The sequence below is a fragment of the Bubalus kerabau genome, chromosome 12, assembly GCF_029407905.1.
Source record: "Bubalus kerabau isolate K-KA32 ecotype Philippines breed swamp buffalo chromosome 12, PCC_UOA_SB_1v2, whole genome shotgun sequence".
Lineage (NCBI taxonomy): Eukaryota > Metazoa > Chordata > Mammalia > Artiodactyla > Bovidae > Bubalus > Bubalus kerabau.
In genome coordinates, this window is record NC_073635.1 from 73,020,075 (window position 1) to 73,047,735 (window position 27,661).

The 27,661-nt window shown below is 41.3% G+C and overlaps 1 protein-coding gene across 1 annotated transcript in view; it reads left to right on the forward strand.

The window, feature by feature from the left end:
* LOC129624649 (ATP-binding cassette sub-family C member 4-like) overlaps nt 1-27,661 on the forward strand; it is a 158,996-nt gene that overhangs the window by 85,696 nt on the left and 45,639 nt on the right. Inside the window, exons 20-25 of the mRNA XM_055542804.1 lie at nt 3,392-3,471; nt 11,773-11,923; nt 18,391-18,510; nt 19,657-19,767; nt 25,855-25,955; nt 27,012-27,203. Coding sequence (XP_055398779.1) covers nt 3,392-3,471; nt 11,773-11,923; nt 18,391-18,510; nt 19,657-19,767; nt 25,855-25,955; nt 27,012-27,203 — 755 coding nt within the window. The remainder of the gene's footprint in view (nt 1-3,391; nt 3,472-11,772; nt 11,924-18,390; nt 18,511-19,656; nt 19,768-25,854; nt 25,956-27,011; nt 27,204-27,661) is intronic.

A 27,661-nucleotide genomic window follows, 5' to 3' on the forward strand; every position in this document is an offset into this window, starting at 1 on the left:
ACTGAGGAGCCTCTTGATGAAAGTGAAAGAGGACAGTGAAACAGCTGGGTTAAAACTCAACATTCAGAAAACTAAGATTGTGACATCTGGTCCCATCACTTCTTGGCACATAAGTGGGGAAACAGTGGAAATAGTGAGAGACTTTGTTTTCTTGGGCTCCAAAATCACTGCAGATGGTGACTGTGGCCATGAAATTAAAAGACGCTTGCTCCTTTGAAGAAAAGCTATGACCAATCTAGACAGCATATTAAAAAGCATAGACATTACTTTGCTGACAAAAGTCCATCTGGTCAAAGCTATGGTTTTTCTAGTAGTCATGAATGGATGTGAGAGTTGGATCATAGGAAAGCTAGTGCTGAAGACTTGATGCTTTTGAACTGTGGTGTTGGAAAAGACTCTTGAGTGTCCCTTGGTCTGCAAGGAGATCCAACCAGTCCATCCTAAAGGAAATCAGTCCTGAATATTCATTGGAAGGACTGATGCTGAAGCCCCAATACTTTGGCCACCTGATGTGAAGAGCTGACTCATTTGAAAAGACCCTGATGTTGGTAAAGATTGAAGGCGGGAGGAGAGGGGGACGACAGAGGATGAGATGGTTGGATATTATCACCGACTCAATGGACATGAGTTTGAGCAAGCTCTGGGAGTTGGTGATGGACAGGGAGGCTGGCGTGCTGCAGTCCATAGAGTTGCAAAAAGCCAGCTACAACTGAGAGACTGAATTGAACTGACCGATTCACACACTTTTGAATATCTCAGTACTGTGGGCATTAAAAAGGTTAATACATTCGCAACACTTAGCACATGGGCAGTGCCTAAGGAACCTTAGTGAGGATGATGACATGGCGTCTGTGAACTTTGGCTCCTGTGAAATGGAAGTAACTGCTGCTCTTTCCTGTTCCACAAGACTCTTATGATAATTAAATAAGACTGTTGAGGTCAGCATGATGTGTAGATTTACTCAGCACATGTTGTTTGATCCAGGCAGAAGCAGAGCATAGGATAATAAACTGCGCAGGGCCACACAGATTTCATCTTATTATGAAGCTGTAATGAGGAAATGATTGGAGGAGTCTGTGCTTTTATGGTTGTGAAGTTGCTCCACTTTTGTCAGTTAATTTGAAAACTACAGTCATGAAGTTGGGAGTATCAAGTGGGACTGGATTTCTGTTCTCAAAGCCTTTGAGGGCTCATGACCACAGTTAACCAGAGTCTTCGGTATTCAAGACCTGTGGGTATCTCCAGATGCTGACTTATTTATTATTCAAGGATTTGGGATGAAGTTTAAATCTTCAAGGTTACTAATCCTAGAGCAGCTAGCACACTAGGGCATATCTTGTCTCCCCTCCTGTGTCTATTAACATGACTTCATTCCTTCAAGAAAATAGAAGCCCAAATGAGTACTGCAAAGATCGACCTAGTTTGTGCAAAAGGTTTAGGGGCCATAAATTAATTACTCTTTTAGTGGTGGGTATATTAAATTGAACCCTTTCCTGTGATTATTTTCAGAAGTGGAATTTGCAATAGATTATTTATGGTGGACTTTGTTTCTGGTGTGTTTTGTCATGAAGAGAAAACCACATATAGTAGTGTTACTTGTTACTGAGTTCAAGCTTGTTCTGCTTGGCTCATGACAGCCCATTAAGTTTTACAGACAAGGTGCAGAGGCAAGGAATAATAACTCTATTTGGAAAGCTGGCAGGCTGAGAAGATGGCAAACTAATGTCTCAAAATAACAATCTTATTGGGGTCTGGATGCCAGCTTCTTTTATAGAACAAAGAGGAGAGCAGGCAATGAAGTCAAGTCAAAAGGCCATTTATCTTGCAAAACTGGAGAGGGATGTGTTCATTTCTTCTTTTCTGCAGCCATTCACAAGTGGCCAAGGTCAGACTGTCTCTCTGTGAGCAGAAAAAAGCCACTTTAGTTTAACATTTAGGCAGAGAAGTAGGATTTCCCAATAAAAGCAACGAGTAGCAAAAGCTAAAGTCAAAGAGATCCAACATGCAGTCAAAACCGGCTCCTCCTGTTACAGTTCCTCTGATCTGCGTCTCCGTTATCTGGGGCCAGTGTCCTGAGCTTTCTCATCCTGAGTCTTCTCAGGGTGCACCAGCCTTGTAGGGGTGTCTGCAGAGTCCTGATGGCTGCAGCATCCTTTGTTTACTGATGTGACAGGTGGCATTTTTAGTTCACACCAAATATTTACTAGATATTAGTTATCATAGTCTAATTTTACTGCCTTTAGGATATACTGTTGTTGTGGATTCTGAGAAGGGAAATAAAATCAACGATTAAAAGTGATCCTTACTGGATGCTTGGGGCTAGTGCACTGGGACGACCCAGAGGGATGGTATGGGGAGGGAGGAGGGAGGAGGGAGGAGGGTTCAGGGTGGGGCACACATGTATACCTGTGGCGGATTCATTTTGATATTTGGCAAAACTAATACAATTATGTAAAGTTTAAAAATAAAATAAAATTAAAAAAAAAGTGATCCTTAGTCATTTAGTAATATTTCTGTTTTCCTGCCTACATCCCTCTGGTCTTCTTAGATGCTTATTCACAAATCTGTGTTTGTCACACCTGGTACACCTCTGAAAATAATGGCTTACTACCCCAGTATTAAACTCACACTTGGAAATGGCTGGAATCCACAATTTCCCAAAATGTGAGGGGATGTGAACCATCTGGAGGGAAAAAAAATTACAGAGAAGTTATGTTTATTTAAAAAGTATCATGCCAAAATTAATTTTGATAACTAAAGCAAAATTAGTATAACAATCAGGATTGACTTAAATATTTTGCAGGTGTTTATTACTGACTTAGCACTTGGAGTGAGTCTTAGATAAGAGATCTAAAATGAGGGAACATTCTAAAATCCACCAACCCTTTCCAGAACTGCCACAAGATTTCCCCATTCTTTTGAAAATCAGGGCTCAATTTCAACTCCCCACCCACTGACATTTGGTGATATTTTTGTTTCTCTTTAGGTGTCATCCTATTTTCTCTTTCTTTTTACCACTTACATCGCCTTATTTCATTTTATGTGAATTTGTAATATGTTAAATTTGCTGGTGTTGTTTAGTCGCTAAGTCATATCTGACCCTTTTGTGTCCCCATGGACTGTAGCTCACTAGGCTCCTCTGTCCATGGGATTTTGCAGGCAAGAATACTGGAGTGGGTAGTCATTTTAGTCTCCAGATGATCTTCCCAACCAGGGGATTAAACCTAGGAATCTCCCTGCATTGGCAGGCAGATTCTTATCCTCTGTACCACCAAGGGAAGCCCCTAAATACATATGTTTTAAAAAATATTGTTTTGATTATTTCATGAATTGTTTCTCTTAAAGCTCCTGCCTGAAGACATGAGTAATTTTTTATATCTTGTTCTTGCAGGAAGAATTTTAAATCGTTTTTCGAAAGATATAGGTCAAATGGATGACTTACTGCCCTTGACATTTCTTGATTTCATCCAGGTAATGTAGCAGTCCTGTCAGAGCTCTCACAGGGAAAAGCAGGTGCCTGTTTCTCAAGGCCTTTTCACAGGGGCTAAGGGTGGGCCTTTCAAACTGGTGATGTGTCCTGTTATCTTGAGTCAGAGGCTGTGTTTGTAAGCAAGAGGTGTGGCTGTGATGGGGAGGCTGAGTTAACATGAGTAACACCTGGGCAGGAGTGGCTACACAGTCACCTCAAGGTTGGTCTGAAGCAGCAACATGCTGGGTAAGTGGTTCTCCCTCTGCCTTCCAGGTGTCTGGTGTGGATTCCCTTTACTGTGAGCACATTTCATAACAGAGAGACAATCATCTCTCACAGAAAGATAGCCTTGATAAACTAAATTATGCATTGTATCAGCCTTCCCAGGGGGCTCAGTGGTAAAGAAGTTTCCTGCAGATACAGGAAACACAAGAGACAAGAGTTCAGTCCTTGGGTGAAGAAGATCCCCCTGGAGAAGGAAATGGCAACCCACTCCAGTATTCTTGCCTGGAAAATCTCATGGACAGAGGAGCCTGTCAGGCTGCAGTCTATGGTGTTTCAGGGACTCGGACATGACTGAGCACCAGCACGATGCATTGTATTACCACAGAGGGCACATGTTTACTGCACGGTTTTGTTTGGATAAAGCCATATGTGGTTACTTACAAAGAAAGGATTGGTAAAAATAAGTTGAAAATAATACTTTAGCAAGGACATTGTTGTTGTTTAGTCACTAAGTTGTGTCCAACTCTTTTGTGACCCCATGGACTACAGCCCTGCAGGCTCCTCTGTCCATGGGATTTCTAAGGCATGGGTACTCGAGTGGGTTGCCATTGCCTAGGGGATCTTCCTGACCCAGGGATCAAACCTGTATTTCCTTTATTGGCAGGTGAATTCTTTACCACTGAGCCACCTGGGAGGTCCAACAAGGAGGACAGAGACCAGTTATTGAGGATACGAAGCCTTTAAGCCAGTAATTTGATTCTGGGATCAAAGTTATCTCAGAAAATGTCCTTTGTTTTTGTAGGCTTTTTCTTCTTTTTACGGGTTGATTGCTCTGCCTTGAGATGTCTTAAAGAAAGGAGAGAGAGAGAGAGAGAGAGAGAGAGACCTGTGCAATACCTTCTATCCAGCCTCTCTTTTGTTTGTGAACTTGAGGTTCTAAAGAATGCTCTCATCTCATTCAGTATCATTGCTCACATGGGGTGTTTTTTTCTGTTATTTAATTCTGTCTACTTTTCAGTGATTAAGTTTGCGGGGAGTTTTCCTTTTCTTCCCACGTGTTAATTTTGGAAATGAAATGGATTATGAAAGACTGCACACAGAAATGCAGCAGTGAACTTCTCAGTGCAGATGGCATAGCCTGTGGGCAAGGCTTCCACTGTTACCAATGTGAACAAAGCTGAGAGGCAGAGGCAGAGGACTTGTACTGCAAAGATGTCTGATTGTTTTCTATTTTGCAAACTTATTTTATAAATGTGCCTTGCTGGGTTTAACTATGTAATTTATTCCCAGAAACAATTTTTTCCTAAAAACAGTGTCACATTTTAACAGTGATGGTGAATTACTTTGAAAAGATTTTGTGAAAGATTCTGTTTCTTTGCTATGGAAAGGTAGGCCAAGGTTGGGTTTCTGCCATGTACTTAGCTCATGGTTAGTTAGTGGTCATATCAGAATTGTTACATATTTTTGCATGACAGATAGAGACAAGGATAGATGTTACCTGATTTCAGTAGGAAACATTCTCATTAAAGAGGAAAGAAAAGTCTAGTCTTGCTGATTTGCAGTCCCAGCTCTGCCACTTGTAGTTCAATTATCTTGAAGTTGAAGGTGGAGGTGTCCTGCGGGTCACTGGAAGTAAGATTCTGGTGTTTGAGGGGAGATCTGGGATGAGCATGGAGCCTGTGTACCCTTCACTGAGCTGTAGTAGCTGAATCTGTGAGGATGACAGATAGCCCAGAGAGAGGGAAGCATTTTTAGGGGCCAAGGTAAGAAGACTTGATATCAGAGAGTAAGTAGAGAAAGAAAAGGGAGGAGAGGAGACTCACAGTGAACAGCAAAGGAAAAAGAAGGAAATAGGTTGGCAAATCAAGGAAGGACAGGTCTTCTCAATGCAAATGAGAAGGTGAGTCTGTGGAAAGTTGTTGGTTAATTTGGAATCAGGAGATGTCAGTGACCTGAGAAGCAGGTTTCAGATGTGAGGAAGCCAGAGTGCAAAGAGCTGAGAATCCAGGATGTGTGAAGGGAGTTGAGGTGAAGACAGGCTACTCCTGGAAGGAGTTTGATTGAAGCAGGAGAGAGGCCCATCTGGAATGTAGGGTCTGAGGAGGTGTTGCTGGTTTTGGGGGTGTTCAGATTGTTAGTTGGGGGTGTGTGTGAGGTGGTGGGTGGTATTTCCCTCTCTCCCTCCTTCCCTTCAACAAGCAGGGGTTAGAGTTGAGGCCCTGAAGTACAGGGGCGAGTCAGGCATGAAGCCCTCTCCTCATGGGTCTCCTCCAGCTCCCCCAGGAAATGAAGACATCCAGAAACTCACCCCTTGCTCCTTGGGAATCCTAATTGTGGGAGCCCTGTGGAGGAAGTCCTGGAAGGCAAACTGGATGTGGGGGCTGGAGGCAGTTAGGGAGCCTGGTCCAGGAGGTGGGCGGAGCTTCCAGGAGGTGACCTTTGATCCCAGATGAGAAGGAAAGGCTGCTGCTGTGGATGCTGGGGCTGGAGGTGCTGCTGGTTCCTGAGTGGGAGCCAGTCTTTCTATCACTGGTTGAGAAGGGGAAGGGAAGGGGCTGGAAGGGGGCTGTTGAGTTTTGTTTTAAAGGATACAGTTCATGCCAAGAGTTTCCAAACTCATTTTTGATGATTCTGTTTATCCGTGGTGTATTTGATAAACCTTGGAAGATTCTTGATCGTTTTAATTTTTATTAATTCTAAAGAGTCCAATTTCGATAAGCCTCTCTGAGCATCAGTTTCCTGCTTTGTAAATGGAGAGCATAATCCCTCCTCGTATTGATGTAAGAATGAGATTACATAAAGCCTGTGAAATACTTGAGGTTGGGACTCATGGCAAGTCTTATAAAGTGTCTATTGTAATTGATATTTGAGAGCATAGGGTAACCATCACTTCTTTGCTTGTTGGCTAGTTTTAGAGAACTGTGGAACTTCTGTGTTATGAGAAAACTTGTCATGGCCTCTAGCAATAAAGCAATGTCTTATTTTTCAATTTTTTTGTTTGTACAGGCTTTTAAACAAGACCTTTAACATTTTCACAAGCATTATTTTCTTTTCTTTGCTGCTTTTTTGTATATTTCATTTGCAATTCATTTAGATGCCATTGCTGCTTGTCATAAACAGCTGCTCACAGCACAGTATCCTTTTGGAGAATGAAAGGTGCGCAAGAGACTCCCTTCTATAGGTAGTGGTTCTCTGCCTTAGTCATCCTGACATCGTAACTAGGCTTCTTGCTTCCACCAAGAATGCCAAACTGGAGTGGACACAGTTAAATTTCCTGAGATTCATGAGTTTACAAAATCTAGATTTTGTCCTTCCATTGGTATCAATATACCAGTTCATGGTGCATGAAATAGAAAATGTCAAATTGTTCTCTTTGGACTATATTGAATAATCTGGTTTGGTTTTGTTGATTCAGAGGTCCATCATTTTGTCCCTTGGTCTCCCATAAATACTTAGGAGTGTCAAAATAGTAAGTCTTCACTAAGACAAAGGATAACTTGAAAGATAAAGAAGATATGGAATAAGAAAAGAAACATCTCTTTTAAAATATTAAAAAAGGAAAGAAACATCTCAAAAAATGTTATTTACTGCCATGTCCCTAAGTTTATCAATCTTTAGAAGGCCCCGAGTGGGGAGGATAATACAGAGAGGACAAAAATTGTAGTAGGCATGAAATTTATTGGTCGTATTATTGGTCATATAATTTTTAAAGTGCATCTTCAAATGAAATAGACATTTGAAATGATTTTCACTGTGACCAAAGAAAAGCCACAGTCACTTTGGTACCTGTGACATCATCACCACATCTAGGAAAAGTAGCACCTGCTCTGGTATGTCTCTAGATAATAGTAAGCTGTTCTAGTGGTTAGAATGAGTGGTCTGTTAGGGCTCAACTTCATGAGATTCTTAATGTTTTTTGGGCTGATAAATCTATGAATACCTCCTCCCCTGGCTGCTGGCATGTAGAGCACACTGGAGGGTGGTGATGATGGAGTTAGAGTTTCTGTTTGTTATGCTTGAACTGGTTAGCACTTTATGTACATTACATAAAGTGTAATGTACATCATTTAATTCTTACCACCATTCTTTTATGTTTTTGGTATATCCCAGTTTTTACTAAGATTGAGAGTAGGTGTAGAGTCTTACTCTCCCTGTTATAATATTCAGGAAGTTTAGCCCTAAGCCCTGTCTCAGCACAATACTGGGCTAGTGGAATTTCCCCTCCAGGTATAGGCTGTCAGTCTCTGCAAACAAAAGAATTTTTCTGAATTGTTAAAAATCACCATTTTCTCTTAAGTGAAAGAGTTCATCTAAGAATTTTTTTTTATGTGGATTCATAGACTTTGGTTAGAATTTCCGAAATGGTGTGCTCCAAATGAGAAATATATAAATAATTATTCTCCTTATTTGGGGGGCATCAGAACTTGAGTCACTTGCTTCTGGGTCAATATGCTTCTTTCTATATACCCATCATTGTCTCTGTGCCTGTGAGACAGAGGTACAGAAGCACGGGCTATGGTGATGTGGTCCATAAGATGGGCCTGAAGTCCAACCGGATCAGGAAATTATGTGTGTAGCTTGAATTGGGCTTTTTGGAATTCTTGTGAATGTAGGAGAAAGAAATGAGGTTAGCTTCAAGGAAGGGATGTGTATTGCACACCAGAATCATTTGTTTCCGTCTTCAAATGACTTTTTGCTTAGATACTATTTTCATCTTCTGCCAGCTTCTATAAAGGGTTTGCAATAGCTGGTAATAAAAGATTCACATGTGTATACATATAACTGTAAACCCCTATCCAAATATATATATATATAAAATATTCAGTCCACAATGTGGAGAAGGCAATGGCAACCCAATCCAGTACTCTTGCCTGGAAAATCCTATGGACGGAGGAGCCTTGGTAGGCTACAGTCCACGGGGTTGTGAAGAGTCGGGCATGACTAACTGACTTCACTTTCACTTTTCACTTTCATGCATTGGAGAAGGAAATGGCAACCCACTCCAGTGTTCTTGCCTGGAGAATCCCAGGGACAGGGGAGCCTGGTGGGCTGCTGTCTATGGGGTCACACAGAGTCGGACATGACTGATGTAACTTAGTAGCAGCAGCAGCATAGTATTACCTATAAGTAGATGTTAGAGACATCCTCTTTGAATTGCTTCAGAATTTGGGGGCATGGACTCTGAAGGATGTAACCAAACTTGGAGCTTCTGAGAGCATTAGTAACGGGTCATCAATGCATACCTAAGGCAAATGCATTGGCTCAGCTTCTATGGAGCCCTTCATTTTGATTTTCCTCTGCTTCCCAGGTTATATGACAGGCTGCTGCTGCTGCTGCTGCTAAGTCGCTTCAGTCGTGTCCGACTCTGTGCGACCCGATAGACAGCAGCCCACCAGGCTCTGCCGTCTCTGGGATTCTCCAGGCAAGAACACTGGAGTGGGTTGCCATTTCCTTCTCCATTGCGTGAAAGTGAAAAGTGAAAGTGAAGTCACTCAGTCGCCACCGACTCGTGGCGACCCCATGGACTGTAGCCCACCAGGCTCCTCCATCCATGGGATTTTCTAGGCAAGAGTACTGGAGTGGCTTGCCATTGCCTTCTCCATATGACAGGCTGGGTTAGTCTTAAAATGCCCTCACTTGGGGAGAGCCAGATTATTGCAACTGATGAATGTTACCCATCAAATGATGAGAGTCTGCTAAAAAAGCTGTAATTTGGATTTTTTATTGATATTTTAGTAGATTTTTTTTGAAAACCAACAATGGCAAGCCAGGTGACTTAAGACCAGACATAGAAGGAGTTGGCAGGATCCCTCCCCATGAGCATGAAAGCTGTAGCAGGTGGAATGCATATTTAATGCAGTGACTGTAAGCAGTTGTTCATCTGTGGGTCTAATCGGAGAGTGGTCAGTTAGGCCTATATTTCTCCACTTATGACTGTAATGTATTCCTTCAGAATCCCATCCTCTTCACTTTGAGTTTTATTTTGATACCGTGGCAGATATGGGAGAAACAGAAAAAGCACATGGGTCTCCATCCAGATAATACAATTTGGTTCCCAAGGGCTCCTGGACACAGAGTCACAGCTCTGGTCATTTCCTCCTCCTTCCAGGCTCCTCCTGCCTGCGGCTGTGGCTCTGGGCTTCCCTGAGTACAAACTGCTCCTGTCTTTCTCCTTGACCTGCAGTCCTTCCTGGGAAAACATAGGACAGACACTTGCCCTCTCATCTTTATGTCGTATCTGTAAATGAAAATGAAGTTCTTACTTTTCTCATTCACAAGATGGTTGTGAAGATCCTCTGAAAAAACTGATCAGGAAGAGCAGTGAAATGATAACCCAAGTCTCTGTGATACAGACATTACCCTCCTAACCCATCCCTCAAAGGCGCACCTGGGCCAGCTTCCCTGGGTGACGAGGTGGGGAGGCCCTGGGGTAGTGAGCATGGGATGCAGGTTCTGGTGCTGAGAGGACCCAGAACAACCAGTGTTAACTCAGACAGGCATCTTAACTTCTCATCTCAGCTCCTTTTTGGTCAAAATTTCCATCAATTCTAGTTACTGCCCACAGGTTATTCTTGCCACTCTTTCTATTTGTTAAACCAGCCTGTAAAATTCAGACGTAAGTTTCTTCTTAGAATTGTCTAAAAATGTTCCTGGATTCTTCCCTTTGTTTTCCCAGCACTCTGTGCCTTGTGCAGGTCACTATGGATTTGTATTCACCTGAGATCACAAACTTTGGCAGCCTTGGCCCAGACTAAATCTGCACATCCCCACCACCCCACCCCACTGTCATAGCAAACAGATAACTATTGATTGCATTCTTAAAAAGTAAGGGTATCATAATTTTCTTGATAAAGATGGATGCTTAAATCAGCATCCGCCAATGATTTTGTTTTCTATTCTACCTTCTGTCTTTTTTTGACTGAGATCATTTCTCAAGATAAAATCATCTCATGGGATAATGTGATGATTAAGAGAATGTTCATGGAACTCAGCACAGTGTCTTACATATAGTAGGCAACTTGTAAATGGGATCCGATGTTGTTATAATCATTAGCTTTTGGAAAAGGCATTTTAAATACTTACTATAATTATAGAAAGATGGCTGTATACTGGGGGCAAGCTTAAATATGTCATACAGGCTTATGACATGGGCTTCCCAGTTTTATGACTGAGGCTTTTCAGTCTCCATCAAGTTTATTTCCTCTCTCTGAGCCTCACTCTCTCCATCTGTAAAATGAGACAATACTGTTACTATATAGAGCTATTATGAGGATTAATGAGTTAATACATGTGAAAGTTTGAAGGTATAGCTCTGTACACAGTCAACATTTAGTATGTATTAACTATGGATAGAAAATTATAGAAAGAGGAATTCCTACTTCCAAAGGTCAGCATTTAAATTTTTTCCTACTTTTCTGGATACTGAATTTGTAATTAACCATTTCTTTATGCCTCCATGCATTGCTGAGGCTTCTGCATTCCTTACCTGTGATTGATACCTGCTCACTCATCTCTCTAGTACCACCTGCTGACTCCTGACAGTTTGGGATTCAGCTCCTACTCTCTGAGCCTCAAATATTCTCCTCTGTTAAAACTAGTAATGCCTGCCTCATAGGGCTACTGAGTGTATCACAAGAGCGGATACCTAGAAAGTTCTTATCATCCTGTTTGACTCATGCACTAAATATCATGCCAGTGAGTGAAGTTGCTCAGTCATGTCCAATTCTTTGCAATCCCATGGACTATAGCCTACCAGGCTCCTCCATCCATGGAATTTTCCAGGTAAGAGTACTGGAATGGTTTGCCATTCCTTCTCCAGGGGATCTTCCCGACCCAGGGATCGAACCCAGGTCTCCCGCATTGCAGGCAGACACTTTAGTGTCTGAGCTACCAGGGAAGCCCTAAATATCATAAGGACCACCTATAATTTTATTTATTTGGAAGGGAAAGCATTCCCTGCTGTCCCAACAAGTCTTTTTGAGGAAATGAGTTTAATCCCAACAGAACAAACCTATTACAATTTATCTTTGAAAGGACCCTTCATAAGGAGGCCTCTGTATCTATTTTTACTATTTCAGACATTTCTACTTGTGGTTGGTATGGTGGGCGTGATGGTGGCTGTGATTCCTTGGACTGCTATACCTGTGATTCCCCTTGGCATCATTTTCTTTGTCCTCCATTGGTATTTCTTAAGGACGTCACGAGAGGTGAAACGCCTGGAATGTACAAGTGAGTACCGGGGCTCTCAGGTTGGGATGGCAGTGCAGGCTGGCTTCCATTTATGCCATAATTAACACGACCCCTGAAATTCTGCAGACTCTGTCTTCTGGAATTTCTCACAAGTCAACATTAGGTGATTGAATGTTATGGCCACTGTGAGTCAATGTGGTCCTTAAGGCAAATAAACTGGTGTCAGGTCAGCTGCATCTTTGCATTTTAGCACAAGGGGGATGGATGTGAGCACCATGAGGATGGGGACCATTTCTGTCTTGTTCATGACATATTTCCTAACACAGAGTATCCACTCTGTAAATACTTTTCTTAAAAATATTTTTCATGTAGCAACTAATGTAGAAGGAAAATAGACAATTTTTCTCCTCCTGAAGTTAACAGAAATGACAAGGAAAGAAAGAAATTAGAAAAGGAAAGAAGACCTTAGGAAATTTATGTCAGGAGTGATATATTTGAAAAATACTTTTTTTTCCACATGTTTAAGTAAGTTGCAGTTGTTAAATGTATTGAAAAGACATATGTTAGTGACTCAGTTGTGTCTGATTCTTTGCAACCCCATGGACTATAGTCGACCAGGCTCCTCTGTCCATGGAATTATCCAGGCAAGAATACTGGAGTGGGTAGCCATTCCCTTCTCCAGAGGATCTTCCCAACCCAGGGATTGAAGCCAGTTCTCCTCCACTGCAGGTGGATTCTTTACTGTCTTATCCACCAGGGAAGCCCGATTGAAAAGATAATCCTGTTATTTGCAGGTTTGCTCTTTATCATTACTAGTATTTGGGGTGATACCTCACTGTTTGTGCCCCCCACCCCCCGCCTTTCTTAAAGCTATTCATATAAACGATGCTGAAAAGAATCCCTTAGGAGGACACAAGAGTGGGATCTGTTTAGTATGCATTTAGTTTATTACCCCATTCAAATTCCTAGTTTTAGAATAATGGGGAATAGGGATTTCGCTGGTGGTCCTGTGGTTAAGACTCTGCGCTTCTGCTATGCGGGGCACAGCTTCAATTCCTGGTCAGGGAACTAAGAACCTGAAAGTTGCAGCCAAAAAATAATAATAATAATAATGGGGATCACATTTTATGACTAATCATTCTATTATGCAGGCAATCACAGAGGATGAAATAATTGAATTTATCTTATTATTAATGCATATATTTCATCAATGTTAAAACTAATAAGGAAAGTAGAATTACTATATATTTTAAAAGTTATAAAACTATAGCCAAAAAGTAAGAAGGGAATATGTTTGTATCAGAGATGTCAACCATAAATGTGTGTGTGTGTTAGTCACTCAGTCGTGTCCAACTCTCTGTGACCCCATGGACTGCAGCCTGCCAGGCTCCTCTACCCATGGAATTCTCTAGGCAAGAACACTGGAGTGGGTTGCCATTTCCTTCTCCAATGCAAATTTCAGTAGTAGTAGTTTAGTCGCTAAGTTGTCTCTGACTCTCGTGACCCCACAGACTACAGCCTGCCAGGCTCCTCCATCCATGGGATTCTCCAGGCAAGAATACTAGAGTGGGTTGCCATTTCCCTCTCCCAGCCATAAATAATTATTGCAAATGAATACCAACTTAACTTCTAGAAACCAAACCAAGAAGAGAAGAATATTGAGCCCCAAGGTTCTTTATATATACCAAGTGGAAAAAAAAAAAACTAAACAGTTCATCCAGTCAAAGGAGTTTTTACACTGTGGAATTTGCATGTTTTGTTTTTATAATAACACTTAAGATGCTTCCTTGGTTACTCAGATGGTAAAGAATCTTCCTGTAATACAGGAGACCCAGGTTCGATACTTGGGTCAGGAAGTTACCATGGAGAAGGAACTGGCAACTCATTCCAGTATTCTTGCCTGGAGAATTCCATGGACAGAGGATCCTGGTGGGCTACAGTCCATGGGGTCACAAAGAGTTAGACATGACTGAGTGACTAACACTTTCACTTTTTAAAGAGATATTTATTCTAATTAATTGCAAAAAGGATAGTGATCATCCATTTCATAAAAGCAATAGAAAAAATTTTCAGTCATCAAGAGAACCAGCTCAGCTTTTGTTAAGGTCCAGTTTTGTGAGGTTTTTGGATAGATGTGGAGCAGTAGAGTCCAGGTGTATGTGACATTCTGCTGATGTGACTTGGTTGATGGAAGGACCTGGGGAGGCAGAAGAGGAAGTAATGAGCTTCATCCAATCTTCTGTGTAGACAAGGCTTTAGATGTTTTATGGTTTGAGCCTGCCCATGAAATGGGGTCATTCAAGAGTCTTGTTGAAAAGCATCTCTCTGGTGTATTCAATGAGGGGTTGTTCCAGAAGGAACACTTGACAGAGATTTTTGCCTGAGGAAGGGCCATTTCCCATCCTTATGGAAGTGGAGAGAAGGGCTCCTCCTGAGGCTTTTTTCAAAAAGCAGTACAGGATTTTCTCAGTATTTGAGCTGGAGAGTCTGAGAACTTTGGCATCATCTCTGTGGAATATTTGGATTTTCCTGCATCCTAGTAGGCTGCAATAAGTTAGACCCTAAATTAAATCCGTATACCCCTCCTCCACACCCCTGATAACCGCATGTGGTGTCCAGCTGATTAGAACTGCTTATGTTCTCTCTGGATGGTAGATCTGTGCCTAAATGATGACACCACTGTTTTCTCTAAATAGTAACTGATCATCTGTTTTAGGGTTTCCCAGGTGGCTCAGTGATAAAGAAATCTGCCTTCCAGTGCAGGAGATGCAGGAGAAATGGGTTCAGTCCCTAGGTTGGGAAGATTTCCTGGAAGAGGAAATGGCAACCCAGTCTGTATTCTTGCCTGGATAATCTCATGGACAGAGGAGCCTGGTGGGCTACAGTCCATGGGGTCAGAAAGAGTCAGACACAATTGAGCGACTGAGTGAGTGAAAGTATATCTTAAGGCCCCTGCTGGAGTCACCAGCCAAAAGAAGGACACCTGCCTTCTATGACCAGAAGGCATAAGCCTGCTTCATCTCTGTGCTCTGAAAGACCACTGAATCCTGAGGTTTAGCTTCATATCCTACTGCCTAACTGCCTCTGGAAGCTTCAGTTCAGTTCAGTTCAGTCACATAGTCCTGTCTGACTCTTTGCAACCCCATGGACCACAGCACGCCAGGCTTCCCTGTCCATCACCAACTCCCAGAGTTTACTCAAATTCATGTCCATTGAGTCGGTGATGCCATCCAACCATCTCATCCTCTCTTGTCCCCTTCTCCTGCCTTCAATCTTTCCCAGAATCAGGGTCTTTTCAAATGAGTCAGCTCTTTGCATCAGGTGGCCAAAGTATTAGAGCTTCAGCTTCAACATCAGTCCTTCCAATGAATATTCAGGACTGATTTCCTTTAGGATGGACTGGTTGCAGGTCCTTACAGTCCAAGGGACTCTCAAGAGTCCTCTTCAACACCACAGTTCAAAAGCATCAATTCTTCTGGAATCTTAGGTTGACATTTTCATCTTCATGGCATATTTGCAGCTAATTATAATAGGGTTTTGAGGGGCACATTTTTGCAAAAGTGAGCATAACAATGGTCAGTCATGGATGGACAAGTACATAAAACCAAGGTAGCATTTGATTGCATTTCTCTAACCAGCTTTTTGATTTGGCAGTGCCTGATTCCAAATTCTGTCTGAAAAAGCTTTTTGATTTGGCAGTGCCTGATTCCAAATTCTGCCTGAAAAATTCTGGAATCAACGAGCAATGTCTGCTACGAACATTGCTAGGGGAGGGTTAGCATGTGTGTCAGATGTATTAGGACCGTGGATCATCATCAAGTCTGCTCTTTTAAGGAGTTCTCGTACTAGATTCCCAGGAACTGTGTTCAACCTCAGGTGCTTCATAAGATGCGCAGTAGTGGTGAAGGCTGTTGGATGTTAGCTGAGTAAGATTTGAGGGTTTTCTGAACATAAATAACAAAATCTAGAGAAAAATGTTCATTGTGACACATGGGCATCCTTCACCCTGATTATTCTCCCTCTGAGACACTGCTGTTAGGATTAAAAGCATACCCTTGGATCAGAAAGTTGGGTCTCACACCCAGATCTATCACTTAGGTGGGTTAATATAGTTAATCTTGGCCACTGATTGCTCTTACTCCCTCAGTCTCTGGGGTTCTCATGAGGATTTCTTGAATTGATGCTTGTAAAGTACTTGCTGGCCATGACCAAAAGCACTGGAACCTTGAACATGGGGGAATCAAGAACTTACTCAACTAGCAGGTCTCACATAGCTTGAAATATAACCTGCAGCAATGCTGTCAGCCCAAGGTCCTCCTGCCCGGGAAGATCTGTAGTCCTGGTGGGGTGTGTCCCCAAGAGTCCTCATGGTTGTGGGAAACACAGGCATCAGTCCTGTGAACTGTAGGGTTGTGTGTGTGTCTATGACTGAGGACTGACACCATGACTGTAACATAGTCTGCTTCAGGACAGCGAGCTCAGTGCTTGTGGGAAAAATGATATCTTGGGCAACATACACCAGAACCTTACATCCCCTATCCCCTATTCTAGTTAATTTTATTTTCAGTCCCTCCATTTCACTCATCCTGGCATCCTGCTCAGACCTAAATGGGGTTTGAGAGAAGCAGGATGGCTTTTCATGGGTCCAGATTACCCCAGACCTCTTGGGCATGAGGTGAGGTCGGTGATGGGATGTTTGGTTCCCTGGTGTTCAGGGCTTAGATGACACCTGGTTTCTAAAGTCGACCCTACCCTCCATCCCTGCTGGAGAGAATCAGCTGCACTTTGATTTCCTGATGATGGAAGCAGGTGAGGGAGGCCAAGCTGAAGAGTTCACTCCAGGACTCTCCCTGGGGGAACAGCCACATCTGTTTCCTGCTCAGAAGCCTTGTCTATGATGAATAGTGTTGATATTACCTCATTTGCTCAGGAAGTGAGAGCCTGGTTCTAGTGACTTTTATGTGCTCTCTGAAGCTGGACTCTCGGCATCCTCCTGACAGGGTGATGGGCCCCGGAATTCACCTGTATCATCCCTGTGAGCACCCGGTGTCCAGACTGATGAGTTCTGGAGGTGGTTGGGACACCTGCTGGGCTGAAGAAAAGGCCTGAACAGAGTCCCTCGCCTTTATTATTTGGAGCATGAGCTCAATCTGAGTTTATGTTGCTCTTATAACTGCAAATTTATAGGAAGCTAAGAAGTTAGTCAGTAGAGTGAAGAGAGAGCAGCGTGGAAGCTGGAATGAGAACATAGGCACACAATTGGGTGATCAAAAGCACCATGAATCACTTTCAGCTCTTTGCCTCAACAGCGTACAAAGGGGAAGTGTTAGATGATGTCGTGGTTCAGAGATCCAGCAGGGCAGTTATAAAAACATCCATCAGGCTCCCAGAGTGGAAGTCAAAACTGTTCAAAGAATCCTTGGTTGTATGAGTCCTGTGGGCAAGGGCAGTGCAGAACCAGGTGTTCTGTGACCTGCGCAGAGACTCCTGGCGCAGGTGCACGGAGAGTCCCCGGATGGGGGAGACGGCAGACTGTCCGCTGTCCTTTCTCATCTCACCCCTGTCCTATGTCTGGCTCTGGTCCAGTGTGGGGGATGTACTGACTCTATCCAAACCTTTAGGTTACTCATCTAAGGTGGAAACAGCACACAGATAGCTCATCAAAATTCAGGGTGGTGAGGATGCTAATGAGAATTAAATTTTAGAATGCTACTGATTCAAAAATTAGTGAACAATAATTACTCACCGGTGGAAAAGAATGAAATATTGCCATTTGCAGCAACATGGATGGATTTAGAGAATATTATTCTTAGTAAAGTAAGTCAGAGAAAGAAAAAATGATATCACTTATAAATGAAATCTAAAAGTAATACAAATGAATTTGTATACAAAATATAGAGACATAGAAAACAAAGTTACAGTTACCAGAGGGGATTGGGAGGGAGGGAGGAACAAATTAGAAGTATGGGGTTAACAGACACACTACTATTGATATGTCAAATAAATAAGCAACAAGGATTTACTGTAAAGCACAGGGAATTTTATTCAGTATCTTGTAATAACCTGTAATAGAACATAATCAGGAAAAAATAACTAATGACTATAAAAAAATAACTGAATGACTATACTATATACCTGAAACTAACACATTATTGTAAATAAACTATACTTCAATATATTTTTTAAAAATTTGTGAGCAGTTTCTATCTGGAGAGATGCCAGAAGATTTTAGAGGGAGGTGTGTTTGAGAGGATTTTGATGAATGAGCTAGTTAAGATATTCTTTGTCTAAATCTAGCTGTGATATGAATTTGGTCAAAGATAGTTTCAAAGAGAATCTCTCATTCCCAAGTTGTTAAAGTAAAGCTTGGTGTAAACAGGAGTTTAGGGTCACATGGAGGATTCCCTTTGACAAGATATGTGACCACAGAGCCTAGGAGACAGTGGGTTTCCTCACATTCAGCCTCCCTGACTTTCTCTGTCATGTATCTGTCTCTGCTTCCCCAGCTCAGAGCCCGGTGTTTTCCCACTTAGCATCTTCTCTCCGAGGACTCTGGACCATCCGGGCATGCAAAACCGAACAGGGGTTTCAGAAGCTGTTTGATACATACCAGGATTTCCACTCAGGTCTGTAAATTTCTGGAAATGATTTCAAGATGGGATGTGCTGCCTTCTGAGGCCTGACCTCCCTCTCAGGTGGTCTTGCTGGCCAGCATCTCTCTCTATGCCGCCCCTCCTCCCCCTCTGCACACCTACCTCCCCTACCCCTTCCTCTCGGCATCCCCTCTGTGCTCCCCCCTTCCCCACTCACAGCCCTGCTTTTCTCCCCTGACTGGTTTGCATGGTCCTTCCATCACAGTGCTGTGTGGACTTCTGTCTCTTTAAGTTAGGAGTCAGCAAACTTTTCTTTTTTGCAAAGATCCAGATAGGAAATATTGTAGGCTTTGTGTGCTGTCTTTGTTGCAACTACTCACCTTTGCTGTTGTAGCAGAAAGACAGGCAAAGATAATACATCAGCCAATGGCTGTGTTCCAATAAAACTTTCTTTTCAGAACCAGGTGGTCCCTCTTCTTGGCCCCCAGACTGTGGTTTGCCAACTATTTTCAGAGCATGGAGGGTAGCAGACATGATTGACAAAAATAATTTCCTGATTTGCAACCCACTTGATTATACTTTGTATCGGTGAAGTTGTTTTTCCTAGGTAGAAAATTCAGATTTTCCTCTAAGTCTATGAAATCCTGGTCAAACTTTCCAATAATATTGTATTTTGAAGATAAAATGGCATTTTGAAAGTCACATGCAGATCCTGTTAGCTGATGGTCATGTCGACACCGGCCCTTAAGAATAAACACTGCAGTGCCCTGTAGTGAGGGCAGAAGGTGCTGGAAACAGTGTGAGCTGTGCTGTCTTCTGTCAGAGAGCTGGAAGCAGTCCACCCTGTGAGAGGATGATCTTCACGCTGAGGCCCAGCACTGCAGGGAGCACACCAATGAGATGATTTACTGCCTCCTCTCTTATGATCCTATTTCTGTTCATAACCTGTGTGTCGAAGTTCTCAATCCTTGCTTCCTGGACTGATCCTCTGTGTCCCATATGTTGTCCTGTGTTAGAACCTAGTTTTCTGGAATCTCCAGGATTCTTAGGTGTGTAACTTTGCTTTTCTACCTTGTGTAAAATCTTCTGTAGCTCAGCTGAGAAAATGCTCTCCCTCATGAGAAGCAGCTAACATGGTTTTTCTGTTTATGTATCATGCTTAACGATTCACAAATGCAGAGGCTTGGTTCCTGCTTTTGACGACGTCCCGATGGCTCGCTGTGTATCTGGATGTCACCTGTGCCATCTTTGTCACTGTTGTTGCCTTTGGGGCCCTGACTCTGGTAGAAAGTAAGTACACATGTGGATATTTGTGGTGTGTTTACAGTTTATAGCTTGTTTGTAGTTTTTAAACTCTTGCCATCTTGTCTAATATATACTCTTTGATTTTAGTGAATTGTATTAAAGTGTTTGCTGCATGTGACTCCTCAGTGTGTCCATGTGAAGTCATTTGTGTCTTGATCAGAACTTTTATCTTTTTTCCATTTATTTATTTATTTACAGTAGGTCCTTGTTGAGACCTCTTTTTTAAGAAAATTTGATTGATTTACAATGTGTTAACTTCAGGTGTATAGCCAAGTGAATCTATTATGCATATCTCCACTTTTTTAAAGATTCTTTTTCTGTACGCCATGAACATTGGGGTGCATGTATCATTTTTTTAGTAATTTGCATTTCAATAGATACTTCACATACATTGTGCTTTAGAAAAGAATGTCTGTCTTTGGCTTTCGGAATCTTTAGGAGCAAAGACCAGGTATGAATGTGCCTGCTCCAGCAGACCTGTGGTGCCCTGGGCCCCTGCTTTGACTCGTTTGATCCATTCTTTTCTTTTTAAGTTTTATTGGGGTATGGTTGATTTACACTGTTGTCTTGGTTTCAGATGTACAGCAAATGAATCTGCTGTACATAAAATAAAGCCACTCTTTTCTATATTCTTTCCCATATATGTCATTAAAGAATTCCCTGTACTTTACGTAGTTCCTTATTAGTTATCCATTTTAATATTTTACATATGGTAGTATGCATGTGTCAATCTCAGTCTTCCAATTTATCCCACCCCTCCCTTATCCCCTGGTAACCATAAGTTTATTTTCTACACCTGTAACTCTACTTCTGTTTTGTAGGTAGGTTAATTTGCAGCCTTTTTTTAAGATTCCTTATATAAGTGACATCATACTCTATCTTTCTCTGTCTGACTTACTTCACTCAGTACTAAAATCTCTAGGTCCAGCCATGTTGCTACAAGTGGCATTATTTTGCCCTTTTTATAGCTGGGTAATATTCCATTGTATGTATGGTATCGCTTCTTCCATATCCATTGCTTGTTGATGGACATTGAGGTTTGTTCCATGTCCTGGCTATTGTAAATAGTGCTTCAGTAAACATTAGGATGGATGTATCTTTTAGAATTATGGTTTTCTCTGGGTATATGCTCAGGAGTGGGATTGCTGGATCATATGGTAGCTCTATTTTTAGGTTTCTAAAGGAATCTCCATATTATTCTCCATGGTGTTTGTACCAGTTTACCTTCCCACCAACAGTGTTGAGGGGTTCCCTTTTCTCCACATCCTATCCAGTATTTATTGTTTGTAGACTTTTTGCTGATGGTCATACTGATTGGTGTAAGTTGAAACCTCACTGTAGTTTTGATATGCATTTCTCTAATAATTAGAGATTTGATTATCTTTCACGTGCTTTTTGGCCATCTGTATGTCTTCTTTGGAGACTGTCTGTTTTAACCTTCTGCCCATTTTTTTGATTGGGTTGTTTCTTTATTTATTTTTTATATTGAGCTGCATGAACTGTATTCTTTTGGAGAGTAATCCCTTGTCAGTCACTTTGTTGGCAAATATTTTCCCCCATTCTGCAGGTTGTCTTTTTGGCATTTTTATGGTTTTCTTTGCCATGAAAAAGCTTTTAAGCTTTATTAGGGATAAAGTTTAAAAGCTTTAAGCTTTTAAGCTTTATACCAAATTTTTATGTTTTATTTTATTTTCATTGACCTAAGTGGTGGGTCAGTAAAGAGTTTACTGCAGTTTATGTCAGAGAGAGTTCTCTCTTTGTTTTCATATAAGAGTTTTGTAGTGTCTGTTCTTATATTTATGTATGCAATCTATTTTGAATTTATTTTTGTGTTTGTGTTAAGGAGTGTTCTAATTTTATTCTTTTACAAGTAGCTGTCCAGTTTTCCCAACAACACTTACTGATGAAACTGTCTTTTCTCCACCGGATATTCTTGCTTCCCTTGCCATAGGTGACCACAGGTGCATGGGTTTATCTCTGGGCTTTCTATCTGGTTCCATTGATCTGTATTTCTGGGTTTTGTGCCAGTAGCATACTGTTTGAATTACTGTAGCTGTGTAGTATAGTTTAAAGACAGGGAGCCTGATTCCTCCCAGCTTCATTTTTCTTCTTTGTTTCAAAACTGCATTGGCTATTCATGATATTTTGTGTTTCCATACAAAATATAAAATATTTTGTTCTAATTCTGTGAAAAATTCCATTGGTAATTTAATAGGGATTGCATTGAATCTGTAGATTGCTTTGAATAGTTTATTTGCAGTAGGTCTTTGTTGAGATCTTTTATCTTTTTATTTTTCTTGAATGGTTTGAGGGTCACTACAACTGTAGCAAACTGATCTTCTGAACATTCCAGGTAGTGTCCTATAGTTAGGAGTTGAGAATCAAGTTTACCATTAAGCTTTTTGTACAGCTTAGATTTTAGCTTTAAGTCTACTTGCATCTCTTGTTTGTAGGGGTCTGGTGTACTGGAATGAGAAAGATTCTCTGTTGCAAAAACAGTATCCTCACTGTTGTGTGGGTACCAGGTGAGCAGCTATTGGAATGTGGCATGAATTCACTGTCCTTAACTGCTCCATACTAATAACACTGAATCGTAGTCATTAATAATGGAACAGTGAGAGTCATATTTTAGATTTAAAAGCACTACCTCTTAGAACCCATTGCCTTGTTTTTGTGGTTTCAATTGCAACTACATTGGATATAGAAAGTGAAATTACATACTGATAATTGAAGCCATAGGGACAAAAATCTGAATAATGATATGATCTTCACCTATATAATGCTGTCAAGTGTATCTCAATCCAGGTGGGATTAATATGATAAAGGGCAGAAATGATAAGAGAAGCAGAAGAGATTAGGAAGAGATGACAAGAATACACAGAAGAACTGTACAAAAAAGATCTTAATGACCTGGATAACCATGATGGTGTGGTCATTCACCTAGAGCCAAACATCCTGGAGTGTGAAGTCAAGAGGGTATTAATTTCAAAGCATTACTATGAACAAAGCTAGTGAAGGTAATGGAATTCCAGTTGAGCTATTTAAAATCCTAAAAGAAGATGCTTTTGAAGTGCTACACTCAATATGCCAGCAAATTTGGAAAACTCAGCAGTGGCCATAGGACTGGAAAAGGTCAGTTTTCATTCCAGTCCCAATGAAGGGCAATGCCAAGGAATGTTCAAACTACCACACAATTGCATTCATTTTGCATGCTAGTAAGGTTGTGCAAAGAGTTGACTCATTGGAAAAGACCCTGATGCTGGGAGGGACTGGGGACTGGAGGAGAAGGGGCGACAGAGGATGAGATGTCTGGATGGCATCACCAACTCAATGGACATGAGTTTGAGTAAACTCTGGGAGTTGGTGATGGACAGGGAGGCCTGGCGTGCTGCTATTCATGGGGTCCCAAAGAGTTGGACACGGCTGAGCAACTGAACTGAACTGAAGGTTGTGGTCAAAATCTTTCAACAGTACGTGAACTGGGAACTTCCAGATGTACAAGCTGGGTTTAGAAAAGGCAGAGGAATTGGAGATCAAATTGCCAACATTCATATGATCATAGAGAAAGCAAGGAAATTCCAAAAGAGCATCGGTTTCATTGACTATGTGAAAGGCTTTGACTGTGTGGATCACAACAATCTGTGGAAATTCTGTAAGAGATAGGAATAACATACCACCTTACCTGTCTCCTGAGAAACCTGTATGGAGGTCAAGAAGAAGCAATTAGAACTGAACGTGGAACAGTAGACTGGTTCAATATTGGGAAAAGAGTATGAAAAGGCTGTATGTTGTCACTGTTTATTTAATTTATATGGAAAGTACATTATGCAAAATGCCAGGCTGGATGACTCACAAGCTAGAATCAAGATTGCCAGGAGAAATATCAACAGCTTCAAATAGGCAGATGAAATCACTTTAATGGCAGAAAGTGAAGAGGAAATAAAGAATCTTTTTATGAGGATGAAAGAGGAGAGTGAAAAAGCTGGCTTGAAATTCAACATTCAAAATACAATGCATGGCATCCTGTTCCATCACTTCATGGCATATATATGATAAAAAGTGGAAGCAGTGACAGATTTTATTTTCTTGGTTTCCAAAATCACTTTGAACAGGGGCTGCAGCTACCAAATTAAAAGATGTTTGCTTCTTGGAAGAAAGCTATGACAAACCTAGACAGAATATTAAAAAGCAGATACATCATGTTGCCAACAGAAGTCCATATAGTCAAAGCTATGTTTTTTCCAGTAGTCATGTAAGGACATAAGAGTTGGGCCATTAAGAAGGCTGTGAAGTGAAAGTTGCTCAGTCATGTCTGACTCTTGGTGACCCCATGAACTATACAGTTTATGGAATTCTCCAGACCAGAATACTGGAATGGGCAGCCATTCCCTTCTCCAGGGGATCTTCCCAACCCACGGGTCAAACTCAGGTCTCCCGCACTGCAGGTGAATTCTTTACCAGCTGAGCCACAATGAAAGCCCTTAAGAAGGCCGAGGGCTGAAGAATTGATGCTTTTGGATTGTGATGCTAGAGGAGACTCTTGAGAGTCCTTTTGACTGTAAGAAGATCAAAGCAATCAATCCTAAAGGAAGTCAGTCCTGAATATTCATTGGAAGGACTGATGCTGAAGCTGAAGCTGAACCTCCCATATTTTGTCCCCCTGATGCAAAATGCTGACTCATTAGAAAAGACCTGGATGCTGGGAAAGACTGAAGGTAAAAGGAGAAGAGGGCAGCAGAGGATGAGATGGTTAGATAGTATCACCAAATCAATGGACGTGAGTTTGAGCAAACTCGGGGAGATAATGAAGGACACGGAAGCCTGGTGTGCTGCAGTCCATGGTGTTGCAGAGAGTCAGACATGATTAGATACTGAACAGCAGCAACAACTTTGTTAATTCTTTATAAATGCATAATATTTTAAAAAATTATTTATTTTTTTGTCTGCACTGGATCTTAGTTGGGGCACAGGGGATCTTCAGTCTCAATTGAGACAGGCAGGACTTTAGTTGCAGCATGTGAAGTCTTAGTTGTGGAATGTGGAATCTAGTTTCCTGACCAGGGATTGAACCCAGGCTCCCTGCATTGGAAATGTGGAGTCTCAGCTATTGAACCGCCCAGGAAGTCCCTCATAGTGGGTTTTTCTTTTTTTTAAAACTGTTTTATGGTCTCAATCAACAGAAGTAATATTATGAGTAATACTGTCATTACATGCAAATGATTCAAATATTATAAAGGAGTCCTCTCACTACTATATAAAATAGATAACTAAAAAGTATCTACAGTATAGCACAGGGAACTCTAATTAATACTCTGTAAAATCACTGCAGATGGTGACTGCAGCCATGAAATTAAAAAACGTTTACTCCTTGGAAGAAAAGTTATGACCAACCTAGATAGCATAGTCAAAAGCAGAGACATCACTTTGCTAACAAAAGTCTGTTTAGTCAAAGCTGTGAAGAAAGCTGAGTGCTGAAGAACTGGTGCTTTTGAACTGTGGTGTTGGAGAAGACTCTTGGGAGTCCCTTGGACTGCAAGGAGATCCAACCAGTCCATTCTAAAGAAGATCAGCCCTGGGTGTTGTTTGGAAGGAATGATGCTAAAGCTGAAACTCCAGTACTTTGGCCACCTCATGTGAAGAGTTGACTCATTGGAAAAGACTGATGCTGGGAGGGATTGGGGGCAGGAGGAAAAGGGGATGGCAGAGGATGAGATGGCTGGATGGCATCACCGACTTGATGGACATGAGTTCGAGTGAACTCCGGGAGATGGTGATAGACAGGGAGGCCTGGCGTGCTGCGATTCATGGGGTTGCAAAGAGTCAGACACGACTGACACACTAAACTGAACTGAATGACATATATGGGAAAATAACTTTAAAAAGAATAGATTATATGTGTATATATCTAGCTAACTCACTTTATTGTACACCTGAAACTAACACAACTTTGTAAATCAACTATACTCCAATAAAAATCATAAAAATAAAGGAGTCTTCTTTGTAAAATGACAGAAGGACCTGTGTGAAGGGTTGAGAAGGAGACTGACTTTATTCCTTTTCTTCCTCATTTAGCTTTGACTCCCGGGCAGGTTGGCCTGGTCCTGTCTCTCACTCTCACACTAACGGGGATGTTCCAGTGGTGCGTCAGGCAAAGTGCTGAAGTTGAGAACATGGTGATGTTAATCTTTTTGTTCTTAGCATTTTCAGGTCACCTTGCTATTAAATGGCTTAAAAGCAATTCTTATGTAAAATAATAACTGTTATTTTTACATCATAGTTAACAAAGTTTTTTTTGCATTCTCCTCCATCTGCCTGTAGTTAATGTAAAATAAAATATATACATCTTTTCTCAGACTTATGTATACCATGTCAGAAAATTTTATATTCATCACAGACTGACTACAGATACAATAAATGTCTCATAGGAGAAAGGTTCTGAAATTCTTGAGAGAATACAGGCTAATTGTTTGTTAACTTAGCAACTTATTTACCTTTTTTTCTTAATGGGTAATTCCTCATTTTGGTAAAAGAGAAGAATCTGATATTTTGAGGTTTATTTAATTAATATGTTCCTCCACCCCTCCCCACATTTTAGCATTTATTCTTGTATGTTTTGAACACCTGAATTTGCTGGCAGCCCTCCTTTCTGGTAGGATGGGCTCCCTCTCAGAATGTGCTCTCAAAGGTGTGGAGTCATGGTTGTTTAGGAGGCCTTAGTCAGTATGTAAATTATACATTTTGAATATTTGTATCTTCTCCTAAAGGGAGAAAAACAAAGTCTTTCCATGTCAGCCTTCTAACAGAGAAGACAGGGATTAATTATTAAAATGAGTCTTGATGACCGTCCAATTCTGCTCATCTGTAACATGTGACCCTTCTGTAGCCACACATACTGATTGGTGTCCATAAGTATTCTTTTCTTTGAAAAAATTCTCTTGTGTTTTCTTCAAATATGAAAGGTGGATCAATAAAATTTTACCATTCATTTCTCTAATGCTTTTAGTTTTAATATAAAGTTGAAGGGAATAGTCGTAAGTAAAAGTGTTGAAGATGATAAACAAGTTTGTAAATCATCCAAGACCTTATCAGACTCCTACTTTTGTCCTTTGCGGATTCTGAGCCTGGGAGGTTCTGAACCATAGAAAAGCAGAAGGTTTTATTTATAGTCTCTGAACATCCATAAATAAGACCCTCTGACACTAACTCATATAATATCATATGCATTTCAGATGATTTCAGTAGAAAGAGGGATCGAATATATAGACCTTGAGAAAGAAGCACCCTGGGAACTTGAGTATCGCCCACCACCATCCTGGCCCCAGAGTGGAAAGATTTACTGTTTTAATATGAACTTCAGGTACAGCTTGGATGGGCCTCTGGTATTGAAGAACCTGGGAATGTCCATTGACCCAAGAGAAAAGGTTAGTTTAAGCCATTTGCCTCTTTAAAATCCAGCTAAAGGTTTAGCACCACTTCTGCTCTTGGCTTCCTTGTCCGTGTACAGGAGGACTCTTTGTTCCTAACGGATGCAGATTAGATCAGTGACACTGTCCCTGAATCTTTCTTGGAAACTGACCATGGAATGGGGATATCAGCATTATTTTTCTCTGTGTCCCCAGCTCCTTCATGGTGGTTGATGGGCCCTGAGATCCAGGGCTTGATCTTAACCTGACCCAGGACACTATATGTGACACTTAATTATTTGTACGAAGTCTGGGTAGTCTGCCCTGGCTCTCTGTTCCTAACTCTCAAATATTTCATTCCTTTCCACCTTTTATTTTTTAAAATATATATTTGTTTATTTATTTGGCTGTGCTGGCCTTAGTTGTGGCACACAGGGTCTTTGATCTTCATCGTGGCCTGTGAACTCTAAGTTGTA